We start from the raw sequence: 24,377 nt of genomic DNA, 5'->3' as shown, positions 1-24,377 counted from the left end.
CTGAGTCCAACCACCCCCCCCCCCCCCACCCCGCGTCTTGCCGCCGACAGTTTGAGTTTAGGCGTAAGTGCTATCAGCGAGCAACACGTTACAGCACACGGTGTGACATGCTGTGGCATTTATATTTGGAAGTGCGTTGCTATGTTACCGGCCGTTACCACTAAGCCGTTTGGAGCGTTCGTTAGCTTGTAATCTCAAGCCGGTAGCACTCTCTGTGCTCTGGCACCTCACGTCTGATCTTAATGCAACTTTCTCAAATGTTTCAAAAGTTGTTTTGGACCTTCGAAGGAGCTCAGTTGGTTTACAGTCGGCTGGTGTGCCCCCCACGGTTCAGATTTGCCAGCTGTTACTGGGGGCTCTGACATGGAGAAAGGGCTGTGTTCGTTCTGCAGAAAGAGGGAGGGAATAATGGTCGGGATTCCTGCTCCAGGTGCTTACAAAGCGCGACTTTGTGTCTGTCGAGTGCCCGTGATTACTGATCACCAGCAGTGAGGGTGGTTTTCACCCCAGCCGCCGTCGCTAAGATCTCCCCGACAGCATTTATTCACTGTGTAATAGGAGAGGATGGAGTGGGTGGTGTATGTGAATTGGACGGGGTGAACTCCATCTCCTGAGGTTTAAATCAGCCACCTGTTCAAGATGCTTACAAAGCTGCTATTCCCAAGCTGTCCCTGCTCAGCTGCCTCCGATTCGGGAAGCTAAATCTACTGTCTTTCATTTGTGGATTTCTCCCCTAAATAATTTTGAAATAGGTATTGTGCCCTTAGTGTCTGCTGCTTCTAAATGTGATATTGTAATGATGATGGTTTTTTGAGTGAGCGTAATGTATGAGTAGAAATGTAAACTTTGGTAGGATTAGGATGGATTCATTGTATTCGTTGACCTGATTGTTGTGACCTAAATATCTTGCGAGTATTTGTTTTTGTATTTAATCTTCAGTCCCAGACGTTTGTATGTAAAGTACACTCTTCCATTCAGAGTTGCAGGGAATTTTACAGAACTGCAGTGTTTTGCAGAAATGTATGGCTGTTACAGTTGCTTATGCTATCATGTTGGGCTAGTTATTTTTCTATTTATACTGCATTGTGCATGACATTTTTTTTTCCCACATAGAAGGCAGAAATGGGCAGCCATCTTCATACCCACCACAAGGGGCAGGATCACCTCTTTGCTGTGTGTCCTTGCAGGTTGAGGTGTCTGGTGAAGCAGCTGGAGAGGGGGGAGGTCAACGTGGTGGACCTGAAGAAGAACATTGAGTATGCAGCCTCTGTTTTGGAAGCAGTGTACATCGATGAGACCAGGTGAGTCGGCGTGAATCTGTGCTTAACTAGATATCTGTCGTCCAGAAAGGTGAGTTAGCATGATTGTACTTAACTGGACGTACAGCGATGAGACCAGGGGAGTCAGCATGACTCTGTACTCAGCTGGATGTACTAGGTGAGTCAGTGTAACTCTGTCCTTAACTGGATGTACATCTATGAGATCAAGTGAGTCAGAGTACATAAGAACATAAGAAATTTACAAACGAGAGGAGGCCATTCGGCCCATCAAGCTCGTTTGGGGAGAACTTAACTAATAGCTCAGAGTTAAAATCTTGTCTAGCTCTGATTTAAAGGAACCCAGGATTTCAGCTTGCGCTACACTATAGTAGGAAGACTATTCCATACTCTAACTACACGCTGTGTAAAGAAGTGCTTCCTCAAATTCATTTTAAAATGTTCTCCCGCTAATTTCCATTTATGGCCACGAGTTCTAGTATTTAAACTAATACTGAAATAACCATTTGGCTGAACAGTATCCAGACCTGTTAGAATCTTATATACCAGGATCATGTCCCCCCTTAGTGTCCTTTGCTCGAGGCTAAACAGATTTAGCTTAGCTAACCTCTCCTCATAACACAACTGTAACTGTACTTAACTAGATTATCATCTAGGGCTGTCACTATTGATTATACCAATAATTGAGTAATCTACCGATTTAATCCGACGATTCAGTAATCGTTTATAATTTATAATATAATCAATATACAATGCAATCAATGTACACTCAGTCATCCATAAGGGAAATTTAGACACTCTAATTAGCTTAAGTTGCATGTTTTTGGACAGTGGAAGGAAACAAGAGGATCTACCGAAAAAGCACGCACACACGTGGTGAACCTGCAAACACTATCGGCACAATGCAGCGATGGGCGGCGGCGGCACTACGCTCTACTCCACTGTGCCGCCCTGACAGGTTTTCACTATGTGCGATGTTAATATCGGCATATTTTATGCACATTCAATTGTTATGTCGCAAGGATCGCAATACTCTGCTGCTTTCAAACAAAATAAAACATTTTTACTCAGTCACAGAAAAGCAAACTTTGTAAGCTTTGGAATTTTAATGATAGTTCATTTTCAACATTATCTAGTATACGTAAAAAAATGTCTAAAGTTTACTGCCGCAGCTTTTGCGTGAGCTCTGCATCAGCTCTTCTAGTTCTTGCTATTGGATTCACTCAGATGTTGTGGCGCTTTTGTGAGAAATTAAACAAAAATTAGTGAATATTGGGAAAGCGAACAAGGACGGTCACGGAATTACTTTTAGTCTTCCGTTGTATGGAAATACTTTATATTCCACAGAAAAGCAAGTAATTTGTCGGCTCTCCTTCATGCCTGCTGGCGCAACGCAAGACACCATGCACCAACTTATTTGCCAGACTCTTTCGTTAGATAATAAGTTCTGTTGGGCTATATAGTTCATTTCAACTCCTAAATAATCTCAAAAACTTAAAAATATTGCAATGTGAACTTTTCCCAGTGTCGGTCAGCCCTAACATACAATGCGTTCACAAAAATAATTAATATTATATGGTTGTTATGTACTGTATTATGTAAGATGATGGCTAAGCGACAGGGCTAGCCTTCATTTTAGCAGCAATTATTTTGATATACAGGAAGTGTATAAAGTAAATTAAGCAAAATAATTTACATCATAGTGATGACAAAGACAGGCCATGCTGCTCCAGGAAGCTAGATGGTGCATCTCTATGGCTAACCTCGCATTACTGGGTCTCACAAGCATGATGGTCTTCTTTTAACATGTATTTGCATTGCAGTCCTGCTGTGGGGATATTTTTTAGTTTTGCTTTGCGATACTGACAGATGACTGCATTTTCATTGACTTTTAATTTGAAGTGCTTCCACACAAATGATGCTTATGCTCTTTATTTGGACTGTCATACTTCCTAGTAATCGAGTAGGAAAAATTCAGTCGATGCTTTTTAATAATGGAGTAATTGAGTTTAATCGAGTAATCGCGATGGCTCTATAATCATCTATGAGATCAGAATGACTCTGTACTTAATTGGATGTACATTAGTGAGACCAGGTCAGTCAGTGTAACTGTACTTAACTGGATATACATCAATGAGACATTACATGGTACTCATCTGGATTCTCAGCATACAATGGTTAGGCCAGATGAGGTTGGCATGACTCAGTACTTATGTGGGTGCTCAAAAGAAGAGAACAAAAACCCAAAGCTTTGACAGTTACATAAGCGTGAAGCATTACGACTAATGTACAGTATTTTTACACATGCATGTCTTTACAGTGATGTGGCTTGAAGGCCTGCTTGGCTTCTGGAACCACTACACACAGTGCCTTTATTATTCTTTTCCCAGATTATTTCATCACTTCATTCCAGGATGTCTGTGCACTCACAGAGCACACAAAATTGCAGCCCTCCCTTGCACGACTGCACCATAGGTACAGCGGTGGCAGGCAGAGAGTAGATACCGTCGTTGAGTTTTACAGTTCAGTGCCCAGTTGACATGATAAGTCAGGAAAATCCCAACAAGTGGCTGCTGCAGTCTGTTTCTCAGATAAGCTTGCACTTTCTTCCTGCTGTACTTGTCCAGAATTGTCTTTTTTATTTAATGGCGTTTGATGTGATTTAATTGATTTAATGATTTGCATGTGACACTATGTACTTATTTTCTCACCTTGCAAATTAATTGCATTTAATTTAGCAAAGATAACGATAATGCTATTTTGTAAATGGAAAAGGAAAGGCCATTTAGATGATGCTAGCTGTGAGACAGAACAGCGATGATTTAGCACCGCGGATAATTACTCGAGCAGCGACTCCCGGGGACTGTTTCTCAGCAGCCTGATGGAAGGAGTTTTAATGACGCTGATGTTTGCCAGCGCCCCCGAAGCCTGAGGACAGGGCACTGGCAGTCTCCTTTAGCAGTGTGCTCCTCTGAGGCTGTACCAGCATGGTCTGCCTCACAGTTACACCGCTAGCCTGTGCTGGGCTGCAAGTGACACTGTCAGCCCTGACTTGGGCGTGCCACATGCATCTTCTTACCTCTGCAGCCGGAAAATAACTTGGGTTTATGTTTTCTTTTCAAACACGTGTGAACTTCCCGGCAAGACGTCCCGTCACCTTGTGGCAGTTACCAGTATCCGCTGCTTGTTTCAGAACATCAGTATGTGCACAGAAAGGTTTTATATTTAGTGTTAATATATGTGTTAATTTGTAGTAGTAGTAGCAGAAGTTTTAATTGTGTGCTGAAATGTTTTAGGATTCATTTTGTTTACAAGTTTTAAATGACTGGTGTTTGTCCAGCTTATAAAATTTGCGGAAGCGATTTTCTCTAACCTGAGGCATGTAAATATTTCTCATTACTGAATGCAATGTAGCAGCATCAGGGTTTTATGAAGGTGTTGTCTTGCCTTATACTTACTTCAGCACATGTGGACCAGGCCTAAGATTAGATTGGGATCTAATCTGGGCCATAAACTCATGACTGGAGGGGAGTATTCAAAAGGGAGCCACTGGATTGTGTATCAGAGTATGGAAGTACACCACCCATTTCCATGGGTGCCGTGACATCCAGAGAGAGTGTGAGCATTTAACGGTGCATTTGATATCCTGCAGGAGGCTCCTGGACTCAGAGGATGAGCTCAGTGACATCCAGGCCGACTCGGTGCCCCTGGAGGTACGCGATTGGCTGGCCTCCACCTTCACCAGGAAGATGGGCGTTGTCCGTCGGAGACCCGAGGAGAAGCCCCGGTTCCGCAGCATCGTCCACGCTGTGCAGGCAGGGATCTTTGTGGAGAGGTACGGTCATCCATCATCAAGGCATTTCATTGGATGAAGCAATGCACGGAAATGGTGTCATAATTCACCAGAGGACAATCCTTTAATTTGCACTATTGAAAATATTCATCAATTAGATTTCCAGATATTTTTATGTTTCTGAAGATACATTATCTTAAATAATTATATATTCAATAAATAATCAATAATCTACAAATACACCTTTTTGCAAACATGAGGTTGACTGTGCTGCTTGAAGTCATGCTATTGTATTCCTCAAAATCCTTTCCTTTCATTTAGTACTTATTAAGACAAAGGGAGCCAATAACCTGTTGTCATAGCAACTGCAGCAGCCAGGCATTGTCACCTGTTGCCTATAAAGACTGGAATCTGAATATATTTTGAATCAGAACAACACAAAATCCATGCAAGAAAGCACACATTTCTGATTTTACAGTTGGCTACTTCATCTTATGATAGATAGTCACATCACAGTAATTATAATTGACATTTATTTTCCATAAAGGGCTCTGATTAAAGAATACAGTAATTTTAAGATAATTTGTTCCCTAAAGCTATGGAAGGCAGTGGATTTTGATATATGATTTTGCTCAACAAAATAAATAATTTAATAGAAGATTTCTGAAGCTGTCAGGAAACAAAGAAATCCAGTTTTTAAATTTGTTATACTAAATAAGAAATAAAAATGTATATTACAGTTGCTCCTCGATTTACGATGCGATTGCATTCCGATGAACTTATAAATCGAATATGATATGATATGACACACTGGGGCATTTAGTAGAATAAAACATTATACATTGTTAAACACTGTATCAGATGTTTATGCTCACGATGGCTACAGAGATCGGAAATGTCACTGAGCGGATGCTGCCGTCACCGGGCATCAGTAGAAAATGTGGCACGGCATATCACTAGCCCGGGAACGGATTTCAAAATTCCAATTGTAATGACTGCTGAATGTGCCTCACTGACGCACCGTCATAAAGTTGAAGTATCATAAGTCGAAATGTTGTCATTGTCAGCCCATCTGTAAATGGAGACGCAGAATTTCGCCAAGCTGGGTGGGTGGGAGCCCACACGTACTCTGCTGATGGACATGAACTCTCCTTGTCAGATACTGGAAAGTGGTGGAAGGACTTGGCTGCATATGTAGCGTGTCACACCTTGCTGTGATGACGTTCTTAAAACCCGTGATACAGTCATTGCCATTCCTGGTTGAGCGCCTAAAGCAGCTCCCCCCTCCCTTATTCTGAACGCTTCTCTGCTTTGGAGCCATTCAAAAGCAAACTTTGCCCTGCATAGCTGTGCTAGTCCTCTGGGTGTTTTTGGGAGGGTAAAGGCCCCTCCCTTTGTCAGTTTGCCTAAAGGATCTGATTGCGAACCTGGATGCTTGTGTGGACTCCCAGTCCTCCTGAGGAATCCCAGTCCCTCCCCAGTCCTCCCAGTCTCAACCGCAAATAGCAAAGCTAATATCGGCTGTCCTGTTTAATGTTTTCTTCACATTTATTTTCTTAATCTCTAATTTCTAATGTGCACAGATCTTAACTGCACATTGAAGATGGTTGCAAACTGTATGTATATTTTATGGTAATATGATACTCATGTACTGCAGTACATGAAAAAAATGTTTATTATTATAACAACACATAATATGGTCCCTCAGTTCGTATGATGTAATTTTGTTGTTCCAACATTTTAAACCAAGTGGTTTGTGTCTCCAGGATGTACAGAAGGACGTCTAACATGGCTGGCTTAACGTATCCTCCTGTGGTGATTGCTGCTTTGAAGGTATTGTCATGGTTCAAGTCCTTCAAAAAATAGTCAGATATAGGTAACCAGTAATCAACGCTTGGTCGCCAATAGCATTTATATTAAAGATCTGAAGCCATGGCATTAACTGACAATCAGAATCAGTTCTGGTTCTCCGTGCTGCACTGATGTCTCGCTGAACGGAGATGGAATGTTTCACCTGCAGGATGTAGACAAGTGGTCCTTTGATGTCTTCACCCTCCATGAAGCCAGCAGTGAACACGCTTTGAAGTTCCTGGTCTACGACCTCCTCACCAGATATGACCTGATCAACCGCTTCAGGGTCAGCCTCCTAACAGCAAGTTCCAATCACAAGGAGGCGCTCTATATTAAGTAGTGCATTCCCTGTTTTCTTTACTGTAACCGTAGAAAATCAGATTGTTTACAGATGCTGCCGAGAGTTTGATGGCTGTCCAGTTTGCAGAGCTGTTATGACGTATTTTACAAGTGCATGATGTTGAGCACTATAATTTAGAGAGCTGTGCCTAGGTCCACCTTTCAGAGTGAATTCCATAGACACTCGTCCCCCCCCCCCGTTTCACTGTAACTGCCTCTCTTACTCCCCCTGCTGGCCATGCTGACAATAACCTGGGCAGGCTAATAGTGCTGCAGGTGCTCACGGGTTTAACAGTCCGTTGTCTCTGCGCTGCCCATGCAGATTCCCGTTTCTGCCCTCGTCTCCTTCGTGGAGGCCCTGGAGGTGGGCTACAGCAAACACAGGAACCCTTACCACAACCTGACTCACGCCGCTGACGTCACCCAGACAGCGCACTACCTGATGCTCCACACCGGCCTCATGGTGAGTCCACCAGAACCGGGCTTGGAGTCGGGCCTTGCTGCCTGCTTTTCTTTTCTTTACAGAATTTTCGAGAAATCCTGTATAAAAACATATAGATCCAGCTTATCTTACTTAATTACAATAAAAACAAGGAGAGATGACAGTTAACATCAAGGTGTCATCTACTAGGAAATAGTAGTAATCATCTATAAAGGCTGTACCCTTCTAAAATGTCCATAAGTGGGTACAAGTGAAAAATGGCGTGAAACTGAACCAAAGTGTCACGCACGCAGTGAACTTCCTGCCTTTTCCTGTCATTTTCAGCACTGGCTCACCGAACTGGAAATATTAGCCATGGTTTTTGCAGCTGCTATCCATGATTTTGAACACACTGGGACCACCAATAACTTTCACATCCAGACCAGGTGAGCCTGTTGCCATTTGTCGTTAGCGTTCGTGTGTAAGCCTCGCACATGGCTCTTCTAGCTTGTTCTAGGCACGTTAATCGCAGGCACTGAAGCGGCTTCGACACGGCAGTAATTTACACGCTCTCTAGTCTCGCCAACCTCCTAGCCCATGTTGTCATCGGGGATGACTGGCCTCTCTTTTTTCGCTGGTTATTGTATGTCTCTTATTTACTGTATGTAAGGCGAGGCCCAACACGGAGACCTATCCAATTAATCTGCACCTGTTTCGGAGACAATGGCGCACAGTGATTGTCTCTCAAACACTGCCTGTGTAGTTTCGAGTTTGACTGGGTGCAGGAGCATAATATTAGAAAATTCAGTCAAAAGGATTGGCAGTTGCTGTGGGGAATACAAATAGCCAAATTAACACGCTCATTATTCCTCAGGCTGCGCTTCAGGATTAAACTGTACCACAGACACTTCGGCATCAGAGCCCGGCGTTATTTGAGATGGAAAATGACAGCTTTGCGTCCTGGTTTTTCGTCTCTCTCCTCTGTTAGTCTTTTTTTTCATCCCAACACCTTTTCCATCTGTTAAAAGCAAATAGAAGAGCTTCCATTTGATAATTCAGTTGTAAACGAGCGGATGGTGCTTTAAGCTCCAGGAAGAACCTGCTTGTTGGACCCTTGGGTTGGTAATTAACATGGGTTGTTTCAGTAATAACACCCCACTGCATATAATTAATAATAATCATAATAATAATCATAATTAATAGGTAAACTGGGGCAGTTGTGGCTGCTCTGATGGAGCTATATAAAGCCCTTTGAAGACATACAAAGGCTGGGAGCAGATCTCACAAGCGTCTCAAAGGCACATCAGAAAAATCAATCAGTGCCACTTACAGCCTCTGGATACCGATCCGTGGATGTCACTGTTTGCCGGTTCAGAGCTGTAACTGAGGTCCGGCTTGTTGCTTGCAGATCCGAGGTGGCCATTCTCTACAACGACCGCTCCGTCCTGGAGAACCACCACGTCAGCGCCGCCTACCGGCTCATGCAGGAGGATGAGATGAACATCTTGGTGAACCTGAGCAAAGATGACTGGAGGTAAGCGTGGACTTCAGCAGTCTTCCTCAGGGCCCTGCTAGTCTACGGCAGTGGCTGCAGGGCCATACAGCAGCGATATAGCAGGTGACCCCTGGAAATACTGGGCTTTATATCAAACGTACATCTGTGAATTGCAGTTAGGGATATCTGTGTATGTGTCCCTCAGGGAGCTGCGGACCCTGGTCATCGAGATGGTCATGAGTACGGACATGTCCTGCCACTTCCAGCAGATCAAGACCATGAGGAGTGCCCTACAGCAGCCCGAGGGGTGAGTGGGTGTCATGTGACCCCAATATGCCTGTGCCCACCCGCTGGCACGGGTGCTGGTGACACTGCGCTTGCGTGTGTGTGCGTGTGCCGGCTGATGTGCTGTTGTCTGTGGTTGACAGAGTAGACAAGGCTAAAGCGCTATCTCTGATGCTGCATGCAGCCGACATCAGCCACCCGGCCAAGGCCTGGGAGCTGCACTATCGCTGGACCCAAGCCCTGATGGAGGAGTTCTTCAGACAGGTACGTGCCCTCTTGTGGCCTGCCGGACCACGGGAATGTCACTTTAAACAGGAAGACATGCTGCTAAACTGTGAGAAACTGTGGACTGACTAACCACTTGTAGACAGGGGTAAAAGACAGCAGGTCATGCTCTTCAAGTAGAGCATTGCACTAACAATGTAAAGGTTATGGGTTCAAATTCCAAGGAACACACACAAAAAGTAACTCTTCTCTCTACTGTATGTTGCTTTGGATAAAAGCATCAGATAAGTAAATGTCACGCAAGGATCATAACAAAAGCTAGTCATGAGGTCAGGTAGCTAGCAATAGTCCATTTATGTTACAGAATGTTTTTTTTCTGGTCTACCTTTCTGGAAAGTACTTTAATTTCAATTTAAACATACATTTGCATAAATATGTAAAGTATAAAATTATGAGTGCGAGTCACTTTGGATACAGACATCTATGATGCAGCCAAAATCAGGTGTTTTTTTCCCTTCTTTGAATCTTAATAGGTTGAATCACCAGACACTTCATGGTATCTGCCTGATCCTGTTTGTTGGTCTGCTTGCAGGGTGATAAGGAGGCAGAACTGGGCTTGCCCTTCTCCCCTCTGTGTGATCGCAAGGCCACCATGATTGCACAGTCACAGATAGGTGAAGCTCTTTATTAACCATTGTCTCTGTTTCCATGGTGCCAAATTAAGATTCGGATCTTAGAGAGATGGGAAAACACCAGAGTGCCCTCTTGTGGTAGATTAAAACCAGTGAGCGTTTTAATCCTAAAGACCTTCAGATAATAATGTCTTTAGGATTCTGCCTTGGTGACTGTGTTTATGTAATATTTGTTTTGTGTTTGTCATCATTTGTGAATGCCTTTTTTTAGGGTTCATTGACTTCATCGTTGAACCAACCTTCTCTGTCCTGATCGACTCGACTGAGAAAATTATTACTCCTCTTATAGAGGAAGCTTTAAGAACAGCGGACTCTGGAGACCAGAGGTCCAGGTTTGTTGCACCGAGGGCTTACTGGGAAGGCTTCTGGAGTCCACACACATGTATTGAGTGGCTAGTCTAATCAACCTGAAATTACACGTATAATGATCACAGGTAACCAGGACACTTATTAACACGGAAACAAGTTGCTGTGTCACCAGAGGCAGGTACACGGCCGGAGTTCCCAGCATTCTCTGGGGTTCACACGTCCTCTTCCCGGTTACAGCCTGAGCGGTGGGAGCATGGGCACAGTGGTGGAGTCCGTGCAGAGGCACAGCGACCGGGGCTCATCTGCTGATCAAGGGGCTTCCATAGACTACTCCCTGGCTGGCATCGACCTGAAGCATGTGCGACACACGCTGGCCAGTGTCATCCAGCAAAACAAAGAGTGCTGGAAGGAGCTGGCTGTGCAAGGTGCCAGTATAGCAGTCCGGGTCCAGAATGTGCCTGAATATATGGCTTATCTGCTTCTTGTAAACATTACATTGTTCAGCAGTAGGAAATCCCAGGCTGATGCCTGTGTTATGTTGCCTTGTGAGCAGAGCTGGCCAATAAGGAGAGGGAGATGTCCTCTGGCAGAAAAGGCCCAATAGGGGACGAGAAGGTCGAGGCCTCTGACGGGACAGATGCAGCGTCGTCACAGAACCGCCTGCAGATGGACGGCGAGGCGGAGTCCAACGCAAACGAACTGAACAATGCAAACTCCCAGAGCTCCCTGGAGCAGGAGCCCCCTTCACCGCCAGCAGAGGGCGATGTTGGGTCACCGGAGACCGGCTCGGACGCGCAGGCGCCCGACTCCGAGCAGCCGCCGTGGAACGGCGACGGAGGTTTGTGACGAGTGTGCGTGTGGAGGAGCGTTTGCTCATCGCTGTACCACGGCCTGAGTGAGCAACGTATCTCATCAGGGTTAAACCTGGTTGTCATGGTGACCGACAGGTGACATCTCTCCGCAGGGGAGAACCCAGAGCCATGCCAGGAGAACCCGGATGCCCCCTGATGCCCACCGCCACATCTTTGCTTCCCAGATATTTTTTCTGTTTTTGTACATTGGTTTTATTTTCAGTCTTTAATGTATTGTTATTTATTAAAGACGGGGTTCCTGCTCCCCCTTGCCACACTACACCTTGGTGTCTTTCTCCGCACATGCCAGGAAACCTCCAGATTACAGCGCAGCTCTGCAGAAGCGCAGCCGGACTCTGCAGTCAGATTCTCCAGTCGTTCTTAGAGAGCCACGGAAGGAAAGCAGGGGACTTAGCGCATCCTTAATGTCCAGAAGCCCCTTTCTCTTCTTCATTTATAGGTATATATAAAGATATTCTGTTTATATTTATATTCAATTGAAGATGAGCATCCCTGCCTTTTAACTTGGAGCCCTACCTGTGGATTAGGCTTAATGTTTCTTTTCTCTCTATCAAAGTTGCATAGGTTTCATCAGTTATCTGTATAACTGGATATAAATTCATTGAGCTTTGTGTGTGGAAATGTGCGACAGTTGTGCTGTCAGAGTAATGTTAGTACTTTAGTGCTCATGACAGCATTAACATACCGAGCTTACAGGCTGTGTAATATCACATTGTTAGTCACAAAGGCTTGATGTTAATCAAATGCCGGCATGTCCTGAGCACGGCAGGTAGCTGTTACGCTCACACCAGAGAGCCCTTTAGCATTTAGCGTGGGCAAGACACAAGATGACATTAGCAACACCAGCCCTCCGAAAGGCCTGCAGAAGATGACATATTAAGTCTGCTGCCGCACAAGCAGACAGCAAGCCCACCACGGCCCTGTAAGCAGCCTATACACAGCCCTCCCGTGGTTCATGATAAACTGAGCGTGGCTTCCAAGCAGCCACCATTTGTCAGAAGACCGGAGAAACACAGTGACAGTCAAACTTCCAGCCACCAGTGACTAAACCAAGACAGAGTGTTAGCAAAACGTTTCTAAGTATGACTGTCATGAATATTTCTGTCTGTTAAGCTGTATTTGCCAAAGCTATAGGGAGAAGACAGATTTGCTGAGTCTTTTTGTTTACACACCAGGGAAATCAGTGGCAATCTGGCACTCCTTCTCCCACAGATCCTCCTGGTCCTTCCCACAGTGTTCCACCTGTTGCGGGGGGGGGCGTAGTTGTTCTGTCATGCCCTCATTAGTGTTGGGCGAGAAGATACTCTCGACCTACTTTGTTTCTGCTCAGACTTTGTTCCCGAAAGGTTTAAAAGTCTTCATTCGTGAAGAAGGCCTGGGTGTAAGGCACAGCACACAGTCGTCGTCGTCGTCTCCCCCCCCCCCCCCCGCCCACCGGCTGCTGCGGCACTCTGATGCCCGGAGCAGAGTGTAGGACTGGCGGTGAGCGTGCTCTCACCCTCTCTCCCTCTCTCCCTCTCTCTCTCTGCACACCCGCTAATGCTTGCTTTCTCCCCTGTGCACTCAGTCTGTCCCCTGAGCTGACTCACTGACCTACACAGCAGGCAGGGTCAGATACTGAAGTGATGATGTGAAGATGGGGTCCAATGGCACACAATTTCATTTCTGACTCTCCGGTAGTATCCAATAACTTAGATATAGTACTATCTACTTCCATTAAACATCATTGCCCTTTTGGCATATATGGCCAGTAAGCAATACTGTCCACTTCCTATTGGCATATAGTACTATGAAAGAGTGCTATTCACTTCCCATTGATATCTAGTAAGAGTAAACATTACTGTCCACTTCCCATGGGTGTCCACTGCCTGTAAGCTGTACTACTCATTTCCCATTGGCATATAGTGCCATAAAAGAGTACTATCCACTTACCATTGGTATCTAGTAAGAATAATCATTACTGTCCACTTCCCATGGGTGTCCACTGCCTGTAAGCTGTACTACTCATTTCCCATTGGCATATAGTGCCATAAAAGAGTACTATCCACTTACCATTGATATCTAGTAAGAGTAAACATTACTGTCCACTTCCCATGGGTGTCCACTGCCTGTAAGCTGTACTACTCATTTCCCATTGGCATATAGTGCCATAAAAGAGTACTATCCACTTACCATTGGTATCTAGTAAGAATAATCATTACTGACCACTTCCCATGGGTGTCCACTGCCTGTAAACAGTACTATTCACTTTCTGTTAGTATCCAGTACCATTAAACAGTACTGATCACTTCCTTTTTGGGATCTATTGCCATTAAACAATACTTTCCCACTTCCTATTGGCATCTATACTGCAGTGAAATGTTATCTATCCCCTTTTATTATCTACTATTATGAACCAGTGTCGTCTGCTATCTAGGCATCTCTGTAATGCCAGTATCCATTAAAGGGAAATTTTGTTATATACCAGTCAGACACCATTAACCTCCACTGCATACCATTTTCTGTATATTAATCATGTATATAGAATTCATTGTCAGTATGTTATAAATAATCTGACAGCATCTCCAGCCTGGTAAGTGGAATATATTGAAATGTTCAATTCACTGAACTGGGACTTTTTTTTAAATGAATGTTTATTCACTTTGACACATTACACAGGTGGATTAAATGCTTTAACAAGGCCAAACTTAGACAAACCATTGGAAATGATACAAGTATTCTTTATCTAAAAAGATCATTATGAAAATCACCATGCCATCTCCCGTCAGAACAAACCATAGATAAAAATCTAATTTTATATAATAAATACCAACACGGTATATAGCGAGAAAACTATTGCTGAACTGTGGGTTAGAATGGAGGTGGCGATGGCGGCTTGTGGTGTGAGATGCATTTTGGTGGGTGAAGGACAGCTGTAGGCCAGAAGAAAGCTCCTCAGGGTAGTCTGGCTATCGAGAGATGGACGATGGACTGGACAGGGTTCCCTGCTGGAACTCTGATGCTGACGAATCTCCTGTAAGGCACCGTAAATACAATGATGAAGATGAACATTATACACAATAAGATCATACAAACCAGAAAAAGAGAAGAAGAGAACACAACGCAAAGCAATCGTATAAATAATCCTGAGGGACAGCCTCTCCAGTCTCCAGAATATCGCTTGAAATCAGCCATTCAGGAAGTAATATTTATATCATATTGATGCTTGCAATGGCGAGACAGGAAGGTCTGTGTTCAGAACGAATGTCAAGGATTAAAACACTGAAGAAGGTACCGCCCTCTAGATACCATGGAGACAAATTGTTCGTGACATAAAGAGGTTTGGCTTGCAGACATCAGATGGCTGTTCCGTGCCGCTGCCCCCTGTGGCCACAGCTCTCTCACAGGGCTGTCAGGTGACCGGGCTTGTTTTGCTGGCTGCTTTTCCTCCCCTTACGTGTTTAAACGGACACCTGGCAAGCACTTCAGTTCCCGTATCCTGAAGGAATTCATTCTAGGTTTATGTTAACTTGTCAGATTTCAGAAATCTACAGTTCTGTTTGTTTTTTGGAGGATCAGGAATCTCAAACTACATATATTTCTTCATCAATCTTTCTCTGAGAATACCACACAGGTATATAGCAGGGAATACATTTCTCATGAACAGCAATTTCAAGCTCATAATGTAAATTCATCGATGATCCATTCTTTATGGTGAAGAATAACAGCAGCACATGGAACTTACCTGCAGTGGAGCTGCTTTCCATGCTCTCCTCCGCACTATGAAGTGAACTTGTGTAACCCTCATTCCCATTGTTCTGCGGGTTGCTGTAATTGGTCCATTGACCAATACTGGGGCAATACTGCTCCGTGACTGGACTCGAGGGCTCCATGCCTACACTTGGTCCTGCCTCCATGTCTTCCTGCTTCTGAAGGTGCTGCTCCATGACCAGCTGCAGCTCTACACGTAGCCGAAAAAGGGCAGACGTGTCACCACAAAGCAGGAGAGGCCCGCTCCAATAAAATCCACAAGCTGAAGCACTCGATTTAATTATCTACCTTTTCTAAGGATTTAAGTACTTCCTCTACTTTGAGTGTCTTATAAGAACATAAGAACGAGAGGAAAAAAAATACAGCACACAAGAACAGGCCATTCAGACAGTAGCTGAATATTTAAAATGTGTCAGTATCATTTTATTTAGTAGAGATCTGAATGAGTTTGACTGCCCCTCCTCCATGGCATTGGCAGTTTGTAACCATAGGGACAAGCATGAGAGATATTCCGTTCATGACCCGGCCTAATACTATAATGATATGGTTCCACCCCCTGATCTGTAAGTGAATGGCATTGTGGGTAATGACATAGGATGGAGTGGAGGCACTTTAGGTTAGCTAGTCTGGGGTGGGATGCTGAGTGCCCTTGCTAGTGGTCAGACTGCTTGTCTGGATGGAGGAATGCATCTCCACCGCCCCCCCCCACGCACCCCTCCTTCCCACCAGTGAGGTAAGCGATGTGTAAATTTCATGTCGGTTCCACCCTCCATGAGTCAGCAATGAGTTTCTGAAACAACCCCTAAATGCTCCCCTAACGTTTTCGAGACGCTGCTGAAGCCTCTCTGCGCCGTGTGCAGGCGTCATGCTGGAGGCCTCTAAATGCCCTCGCAGGTCCCTTGCTAAGTCAGTAATTAATTCCTCCAATTATATTCCGGCTCCTCAGGTGTTAGCTGACTGGCTGGCTTTGTAAAACCACAAAGCTGCAATCACACCTAATGGACATGGCAAAAAAAATGTGCAAATTAGTCTCTTTTTTTTTCCCTGAGTGCCTGCATGCAATTCCCTCCAGCGTGTGAATGACTGTGTGTTTAAGCGTCTCCATTTATGTGTGGCTGTGCGAGTCTGTGGCGGTCGCCGTCTGCGTGTGTGCGTGCTCCGCAGAGTCCACTCTGAACGGATGAGCGATCCGTGTGTCACATGACTAATGGCCCCTCTCTCACACAGAGCTCCTTGCCACAGCACAGCTGCGAACACCAATCATGCAGCTCCCCAAAGCCCAGGCCTCTCTTTACCCTAATGGAGCCATTATACCTACAGCAGAAAAAAATGTCATCATCAGCGAGAGAACATCTCCCGCATTTACTTTCACCCTACAATCACTCAAGCCCTGCATAGTATTGCTGCCCATGGTCAGAATATTGCAAATGTCGTTTCGTGCCAAAAATAAAAAAAACTTTTTTCCCCCATAGAGTCACATGACTTGATAAGGACCAATAGCATCCACATCACACCTTGTGCACTTAATATATCTCACTTCCATGGCTGCCTGGATTACGCTCCGCTAACTCGTCTCTGGTGTGGCGGGAGTCTCGTCCACCACGAGCTGCTGGATTTGGGCTTGAAACCAGACCACACACACAGCCTCACTTCCTGTCCTCATCTCTTCTCATGGTCAGCCACCCACACACACGATGGGTCCACAGTTTGCCAACTTCTTTTCCCATCTATCCTAACGGTATTTATTTTGCGACAACAATCAGGTTGAATTTGTCAAGCTCATGTGGTTGTGTGGGGGGTGGCTTGGTGGGGTAGGACGCTGTGCCTGTGATCAGCAGGCCACCAATTCAAATTCAATTCAATTCAATTCAAAGTTATTTCACCATTGGGCCCTCGAGCAAGGCCCTTGGTCTGCAATTGCTCTAGGGTCTGTCTGACCCCTGCTTTCTCACAAACATACATAGCTCTACATCAAAGCATCTGCCAAACAAATTAAATGTAAATTCTTGTGTGAGTTGGCGCTTAAAATTCATAAAGTGTCATTCACACAAACATTAGACTGTTTCTCACTGTTATATCGGTTAAATGCAGATGCGACTCTCACTGTGTGCGGCTTGCGCTGTTTCTCACGCCGTGTTTAGTTCATTCCTGTTTAAAATTAAATCACAGATTTTTATAAACACATTTTCTTTTGCATTTATTTTCTTTCATGGCTGAGTGGTGGCAAAGTAAACAGGGAAACAGAAGAGAGAACATGTGGAGGAGCTGGTTGGGGTGAGGGTGTGTAACAGTACCTCTCATGGTGGGCGGGGCATAATCCCTCAGATCCACCTGCGGAGGGGCTGGTTCTGCACCCGGGGCCTGGAACGCAGAACACGGAAAGTGGCGACATTAAGGCGATCCGGTTACCGTGGCGCTATTTCAGGTGCAGGATCCATCCAGGCAATCGATGATAACCGTATCAGTCCTGGCCCCCACACAAAACATCTCAAGGAAATGATAGGACACGACCGGGACGTTTAAGTGGTGTCTGGAAAAATGGAAAGTGAGCGATTGCCTTTCATAGGCCGGATCCGTGACATAAAAATGTGCACTTTTCTCAGTTTAGGATGGTTCACTTCAAAGGAAAGACGCACAATTTCTTCTGCAAACCCGATTAGAGCCTGTGTCTCTCTAATGCATAGAGGTGTCCAAATCCAACCCGTCTCAGCGTAAAACCAATCATCCAGGTCAAGCGTGTGACCCACCTCTCCTGGATTGCCCGTCGTCCGCTTGTCGTCAGCTTCTGGAAGAAAGCAGATGTGAGGTCTATAGGCAGATTTATGCGTTACTGTTCCTCCCATTCAATGAGGATTCCCTCCAAGACTTCCCACCAAAATGACCACTGTAAGCTTTCTGGGGATCAGAGATTAGGCTGATATAATCTTACAACAGCAAAGGTCACAGCACACAGGGAAAAAAAAGAAACATGACTGTCAAAATAAAATCCCTGTATACCCTATGGTCCAACAGCAGTCTCCATTTGGTTTGTCTAGGCTCCGTGTCACTGCTCCCTACCTTACCTGAGTTTTTGGCTGATTTGCAAAGCTTCACCATTCCTCCTCATCAACACAGTATTATTTGCAACTGATCTCTCAGCAGGCAATTAATCATTTCCTCCAAAAAAAAAAAAAAACATAGACACAAACGGGATGTCAAACAAAACTACTGAATGCCCCCCCCCCTCCCCTCCCCTCCCCCAATCGATTTCAGGCTCTCGGGGGAATTAAAGGTGGCAGCCCAAAGGCCCTCTAATCAGTCAGCTTCCCTTGACTGAAGCCAGCCTCCCGTCTGCAGAGAGATTGCAGGTGTGCAGACGCTCCTGGATAATTTAACGCATAATGGACCTTTCGTATGCTTCCAATGGAGAGAAATCTGGAGCGAAGGTTCTGCTGTGGTGAAACGTTACGTGGGCAGACTGCAAAAAAGGCACCAAATTTGTTCCTTTATGTTAACTTTACCAATGACAGACATGAAGTACCGAGAAGTAGCGGCGGGCCTATGAAACATGAGCCGGCACTGAATCGTGTTTCTCCTCGTACGGCGCAATTTGGTCGTAATACTCCTGCAGGTTTGCTCCCTTCATAACTACGGCAGTTAACCTTTTCATAGGAAAGGATCTACTATTTTATTGTCCTGAATGAAATATTAATAGCATACGTCTTTGTGGCCGCACGGACAGAGTCGTTTCTGGAGATCAGGAACTGTGTATGTGCACTTAGCAGTAAAAAATACCGTGAGGTATTCAGGAGATATGAAGTACATCTAAAGCACAATAGCACTAGAAGCACTTTGGCAAAGAATGATATGGAGTGAAAAGACTATATATTTACCTGTAGGGGTTAACTGAGTTTTGTAGAAGCAGATACTAAGGAGAGCGCAAAGTACTTCTTCACATACAGCAAGGCTGACAGACCACAAGGGGGCGTTGTTGCTTAATTGTGGAACAGCTGGCTAAAAAGCATGGTACAGATTTATATAGTGCATGTATAAGGAAGAGAGATAAGGCAGTATCTGAAAATGCCTTTTAAGTAAACACCAAACAGTGGAAACACCTTTGCACAAGCAGAGCACTCAGCATGATTAGGCCCTCATGCAATATAACTAAAGGCTGGTAGTCGATAGTGTGAGTTATACCCACATAGGAGAGCAGAATCTAATCAGTTCAAATAGAGAACCTGGACGTTTTCCTGAGACATAAGGGACAACCCAGCAGGGTCTGCATGGTGCTGAGCTGGCCTTCTCCTGGCTTCCTAATTACAGTCCAGATGATTTGTGTTTGAAGCAAATGGGCCAATATGGAGCAGAGAAAGACGACCCACCTCCAGGAACAGGGATAATTCTGTTGGGGGGCATGAGAAGGGGCATAATTCATAGAGAGGGGGCAAATTCATCATCAGCCAATGATATTTTTTTAATTATTTTTTGAGTGACAGGGGAGAAGCAATTTCGGGGGCCAATCAGCTGTCAGGGGGATCCCCAGTGGCCTCACCCCTGTACATGCCCCAGACCAGGCGGACACTGATCACGAACAAGGGAGGCCGCACTCAAGAGACGTACCCCAGACCCATGTGACCTCGGCTCAGCAGTGGGCTGCTGGGGGTCCTGCTAAACAGATTGTGTGCATAGTGTAGCGGTTTGAGCAGATGTGGGCCACTGGGCAGGAGGTGGGTTGGACCTCGCCTGCAGACACAAGGGGAACGGCTGCTAGGCCAGTGCAGATCACAGATGGAGAGAGTGCACAATTAGCTCCGCCCATCCAGGGACGCACCAGCATGATGTTACACTTAGGCGGAGACACTGGTCTGAAAGCACTGAGGCAGGCCCAGATTCCGCTCAGCCAGGCCCAGATTCCACTCAGCCAGGCCCAGATTCCGCTCAGCCAGGACCTGATTCTGCTCAGGGACTGTGTGTGTTTTTGTCCCACAGTTGTTACATCCAGAGTTCATGCAGGATGACCTTATTTCATTTCTATTCATTTCCAGACCATGAGCCAGTTTATCTCCCAGACCATCGCTATCGGCCTCAGAGTCCGTAAAAGCCTTCAGTAGACTAGGTGACTCCATATTCAAATTTGTAACTGAGCAACTCAGATCAATTAAGATATCTCCCCCACAGCCATCAAAGATTGGCCTAAAACACTATGTAAAGAACAAAAAATATGGAAAAATTAACTACAAACTTCAAAACTTGAACATTTCAATTTTATCTATAAACATATCATAAAAGCAATGAGGAGATTGAAAAACAAATGCCAATTAGCTCACAGTATCAAATCTCTTCTGATGTTCATATGAAAGGAAAATGCCTGATCAGTGTATTGTGTGGATGCTGTCATGTGTAACCTTATTCCCCCATGGGGGGTGTAGATCACATGTAGGTCCTCTCCACCACACACACACAGTCGTGTAATCATATCTTTTTGGGGACCGCTCATTCATTTCTATGGGGAAAATGTTAATGTTAACTATGACAACCTTAACCCCTACCCAGCCCTAACCATAATCATAAGTAACCTAACAAAATACAAGTGTTTTTGCATTTTTAGTTTTTTCATTGCAGTCATGGATTTTTATAAAATATAGGAAACTGGTCCCCAAAAGGTAAAAAAAAACAGGTATTCATTACGTTGTGGAGACATTTGGTCCCCACAAGGTAAGGTATACCTGGACCACACACGCACACGCACACAGGTTTGTAATTATATCTTTGTGGGGACTGTCCATTCATTTCTATGGGGAAAACTCTAATCCCAGCATGATGACCTTAAGTCCTACCCAGCCTTAACCTTAACCATATGTAACCAAACAAAACAAGACTTCAAGACATTTGTTATTTTTAGTTTTTTGATTGCATTCACAGATCTTTGTGGGGACCTGAAAAGTGGTCCCCACAATGTAAAAATAAGTTTGGTTGGATATTTGGTCCCCACACTGTAATCTAAACATACACACACTCTCTCTCTCTCTCTCTCTCTCTCTCATACTCTGCTCCCCCATCCTTAAAGCCTATGAGCACTGGAGGGGTCATCATGTGGCCCAGTTTCCAACCCTCCAAGGGGGTGTCACTAGTGGACTACTTCCCATTAGCATCACCAATTCTCCCCCCCTGGGAGCCAGCCGTCTGAACATGCCCAAACGACCCAGATTCTGCCCCTCTCCTTAAAGTGACAGTGCCGTCTCGATGGCCAGCAGTCACACCCCGCCGTCCTCACACAGGGGCTCACACGCCGGGGGCCATGTCCGAGCGCGCTCTGATGCAGCAGGAGATCCCACTGCTGGGTTCATGCATCGCCATGACAGCTCTCCTTTTCACTGGGTTCTGAAAGCGTCTAAATCTCAGCTTTTCACGAATCCATCTGTTAATGAATAAAATGGAGCTGGCGAGGATGTGACTGCGCCAGCTCTTTACTGTGATCACAGACACTGCCGCACTGCATTGTGGGTCATATACAGCAGCCTAGCTCCCGCAATGGAGACTGATATACTCAATCCAAGTCACAACATTAACGCACACACTGCTTCAGGTTTGAGATCTTAATTGGGGCGTAATATTTACTTGCTTCCCCATATTTTGGGGGTGACTTGTGACTCAGCAGGTTAAGGTGCTGTGCAGGTAATTGGAAGGTCACTGGTTCACATCCCAAGGCTGGTATAGTGATCTTGCTATTGGGCCACTGAGGAAGGCCTTTAATGCCCAATAATTCCAGGGACTATCCACCTCTGCTTTCTCAAAAATATTTGTAACGTCAGATAGAAGTGCCTGCCAGATAAATAAATGCAATTTTGCCATATCAGGTAATATGGGTGTCCACCCCCCCCCCCCCCCACTATAAATACTGTGGAAACCCTCCCCTTGTCACTCACTGTCTGTATGTTGCCCTGTGGTCCTGTGGGGACACTATTTAATACATTTACTGTATACCCGTATATGGATGCTGCGACAATAAAGCTGTCTTGACTTAACTTGAAATCTGAACACGGATAAAGGGAAAGAAAAATCTGCTTGCATCTCGACTTAAAATTAAAATGTTTGTGTGGGTGAAAATGGCATATTTAACCCAGCGAAGGCCTCAGACACGCCCACACACAGACCCTGGCCGGCTGTTAGCATACCGGCAGAAGTTCTGCGGTAAATACTTCCAGTGTAAACAAACCAGCTCCCCGCAGGCCCTCCCCCTCCCTGGATGGACTTGACCCCCCCCCCCCCCGCCATATGGCTCACCTGCTGCTGAAGGGTCGCTGTATATGACCAGAGTGGCTGGTGTAGGTCTTCTCCTCCTGATCTGTTGTGGGGAGGAGAGGTAAACATGGGCTGGGGAACGACACATGCAGGTCTCCAGACGACTTGCTTACGATGGATGCGGCTTGCGTGTCTAAACCCAGGCTACTCGGGCATCAGTTTTATATCTATTTCCGTACGCTGAAATGAAACAGTAAGCTATCCGGACTCCAGGACAATTTATGTTTTTAACTCGGATCAATGACCACTTAGGACTCAGGAGTGGGTGTGCGCCAGAGCCCATTACCTCATTTCCGAAGATGTGCCGTAATCAGCGGGGAGCGTAAGCAAAATGTACATGTAGTACCAATCCCAACGCTGAGGGTGCTGACTGGGAGACCAGAGAGTGTTCCTCATTGAAACCCAGAGCATCATCTAAGTGCTCTTCCACTAACGACTCAGTCACGGACAGTCAGCCTTCAAACAGTTCTTACTTCAAACGCAATTTCAGTTTTTTTGTTAATTAGTCTGCAGCTAAGTTGTAGCGCAACTTATAAACCCGACATGCGCTTCTACGCCGAGGTGAATGTCGTAAAAAAAGGTGACAGCAGAGGTGAGCAAGCAGGGCTCAAACATGGGTAATTAGAGGCAAAACACCAAGAAGTAGCTAATAATATTTACCCAGGCTCTGCATCTGCTATGAATTCCTTGCGCTCAATTCCCCAGTGTGACATCTCACATAAAACGTGTCTCGCAAAAATAACCCCAGGAGAAAAGAGTTTTCTTCAACAGCAAAAAAAAAAGAAAGATATTTGATCATGCTTTCGAAAGTGGAGAAACTCTACAGGCCTCAACATCCTCATTAAGCCCCCATTTATAGGAGGTGGCGGGGGGAGCAATTAGGAGCCTTTTACTTACATGTTCTGCAGCTTGTGGGTCTAGGTGGTTCTGTAGAGGCGGAACCGCAAACTGGATCTTCTTGGGACTGTTGGGTTCCATGGTCCGAGCAGGAAGACAGTGGGAAAGAGAAAGACAGGGAAAGAGAGAACGAGAGAGAGAGAGAGAGAGAGAGGAAGAGAGAGAGGGAGAGGAGAGAAGAAAGAGGACAGGAAGGGAGGGAGGGCGAGGGAGCTGTGTGGATGGTACAACAGCATGAAGAAACATAAGCGCAACATCGCCGGGGAATCGCCCCACGAGTCCTGAGGTCGACCCCCCTCGTCTGCAGCCTGCCCCGACGTGCCTCGACATGAGGCCGGGCCCACTGTAGCCCCCCCCCCCCACCCAGCCGCTCTCCGGAATGTTCCGCAAGTCGACCATGGGCTCCCGGTTCCCAGAGTGGCAATGAACCTCCGCTCCAGGTTTGATTAGCAGCCTGCTGGAAAAGTGCAACACAAGCTCCCAGTGGGGGCTGTCGATACGGCCTGCATTATTGATGACGCCCTGGGAAAGCTTGCCGTGTTGTTTTGTGTGTTGTGGCTCTCTGAGATGCCTGCCCCCCCCCCCACCCCACCTGCCACCACAGGCATGAACTTGCTGTAAGCGCCATAAAACAATAGGTGTGGATTCTTCCGGCACGATGCCTGTATCTCCGCACACTGTTAAGATATAAGCTGGAAACTACGAGCAATATCTGAGTTATCTTTCTGGGTTTCTATTTTTGTGATTACAGGGGTGAGCTGCATTGGGTCTTAAGGCTCTTTCTGATGTCGATTTACTACTGTAAACCTCATTAAAAATAAAAATCATTACTGCGAGTTAATTCCCAGGGACAGGAGGGACTATTATTGGCAACGGTAATAAAAAAGGAA

General features: G+C 45.5%; 2 protein-coding genes across 5 annotated transcripts in view; one reads left to right on the top strand and one right to left on the bottom strand.

Moving 5' to 3' along the window:
- pde1a (phosphodiesterase 1A, calmodulin-dependent) overlaps positions 1-11,818 on the top strand; it is a 35,142-nt gene extending 23,324 nt beyond the window's left edge. For both annotated transcript variants that reach the window (XM_023801855.2, XM_023801856.2), the window contains 14 exons: positions 1,188-1,301; positions 4,930-5,112; positions 6,837-6,903; positions 7,091-7,207; positions 7,583-7,723; positions 8,027-8,127; positions 9,090-9,215; positions 9,382-9,483; positions 9,605-9,725; positions 10,279-10,360; positions 10,590-10,710; positions 10,925-11,112; positions 11,241-11,525; positions 11,652-11,818. In XM_023801855.2, the coding sequence (XP_023657623.2) occupies positions 1,188-1,301; positions 4,930-5,112; positions 6,837-6,903; positions 7,091-7,207; positions 7,583-7,723; positions 8,027-8,127; positions 9,090-9,215; positions 9,382-9,483; positions 9,605-9,725; positions 10,279-10,360; positions 10,590-10,710; positions 10,925-11,112; positions 11,241-11,525; positions 11,652-11,695 (1,792 nt within the window). In that variant the 3' untranslated portion in view covers positions 11,696-11,818. The remainder of the gene's footprint in view (positions 1-1,187; positions 1,302-4,929; positions 5,113-6,836; positions 6,904-7,090; positions 7,208-7,582; positions 7,724-8,026; positions 8,128-9,089; positions 9,216-9,381; positions 9,484-9,604; positions 9,726-10,278; positions 10,361-10,589; positions 10,711-10,924; positions 11,113-11,240; positions 11,526-11,651) is intronic.
- A 2,387-nt stretch (positions 11,819-14,205) lies between these two features.
- ppp1r1c (protein phosphatase 1, regulatory (inhibitor) subunit 1C) lies at positions 14,206-23,786 on the bottom strand. Of its 3 annotated transcripts, none has more exons than XM_072700869.1 (6): positions 23,488-23,783; positions 22,573-22,633; positions 18,057-18,091; positions 17,604-17,670; positions 15,284-15,499; positions 14,206-14,572 (listed from the first exon to the last, which is right to left on the bottom strand). In XM_072700869.1, the coding sequence occupies exons 1-6, from the start codon at positions 23,731-23,733 to the stop codon at positions 14,508-14,510; spliced, it is 690 nt and encodes a 229-aa protein (XP_072556970.1). In that variant the 5' UTR covers positions 23,734-23,783; the 3' UTR covers positions 14,206-14,507. The 3 variants fall into 3 exon arrangements, with proteins under 3 accessions (XP_072556970.1, XP_023657447.2, XP_023657448.1); XM_023801679.2 differs by having other exon boundaries at positions 18,057-18,094; positions 23,488-23,781; XM_023801680.2 differs by lacking the exon at positions 14,206-14,572 and adding an exon at positions 14,579-15,037 and having other exon boundaries at positions 18,057-18,094; positions 23,488-23,786.
- Positions 23,787-24,377: the final 591 nt, after the last annotated feature.

This window comes from Paramormyrops kingsleyae, chromosome 16 (genome assembly GCF_048594095.1).
Source record: "Paramormyrops kingsleyae isolate MSU_618 chromosome 16, PKINGS_0.4, whole genome shotgun sequence".
Taxonomy (NCBI): Eukaryota; Metazoa; Chordata; class Actinopteri; order Osteoglossiformes; family Mormyridae; genus Paramormyrops; species Paramormyrops kingsleyae.
This window is presented reverse-complemented; position numbering and strand designations above follow the sequence as displayed.

Bases quoted from the DNA above. Each gene is read 5' to 3' on its own strand.
- ppp1r1c (XM_023801679.2), bottom strand. From the start codon at position 23,733: ATGTTTCTTCATGCTGTTGTACCATCCACACAGCTCCCTCGCCCTCCC. The intron at 18,095-22,572 runs GTGAGCCATATG...GCTTTCTTCCAG, and splicing joins CAGCGACCCTTCAGCAGCAG to AAGCTGACGACAAGCGGACG. The intron at 17,671-18,056 runs GTGGGTCACACG...TCTGCGTTCCAG, and splicing joins CGACGGGCAATCCAGGAGAG to GCCCCGGGTGCAGAACCAGC.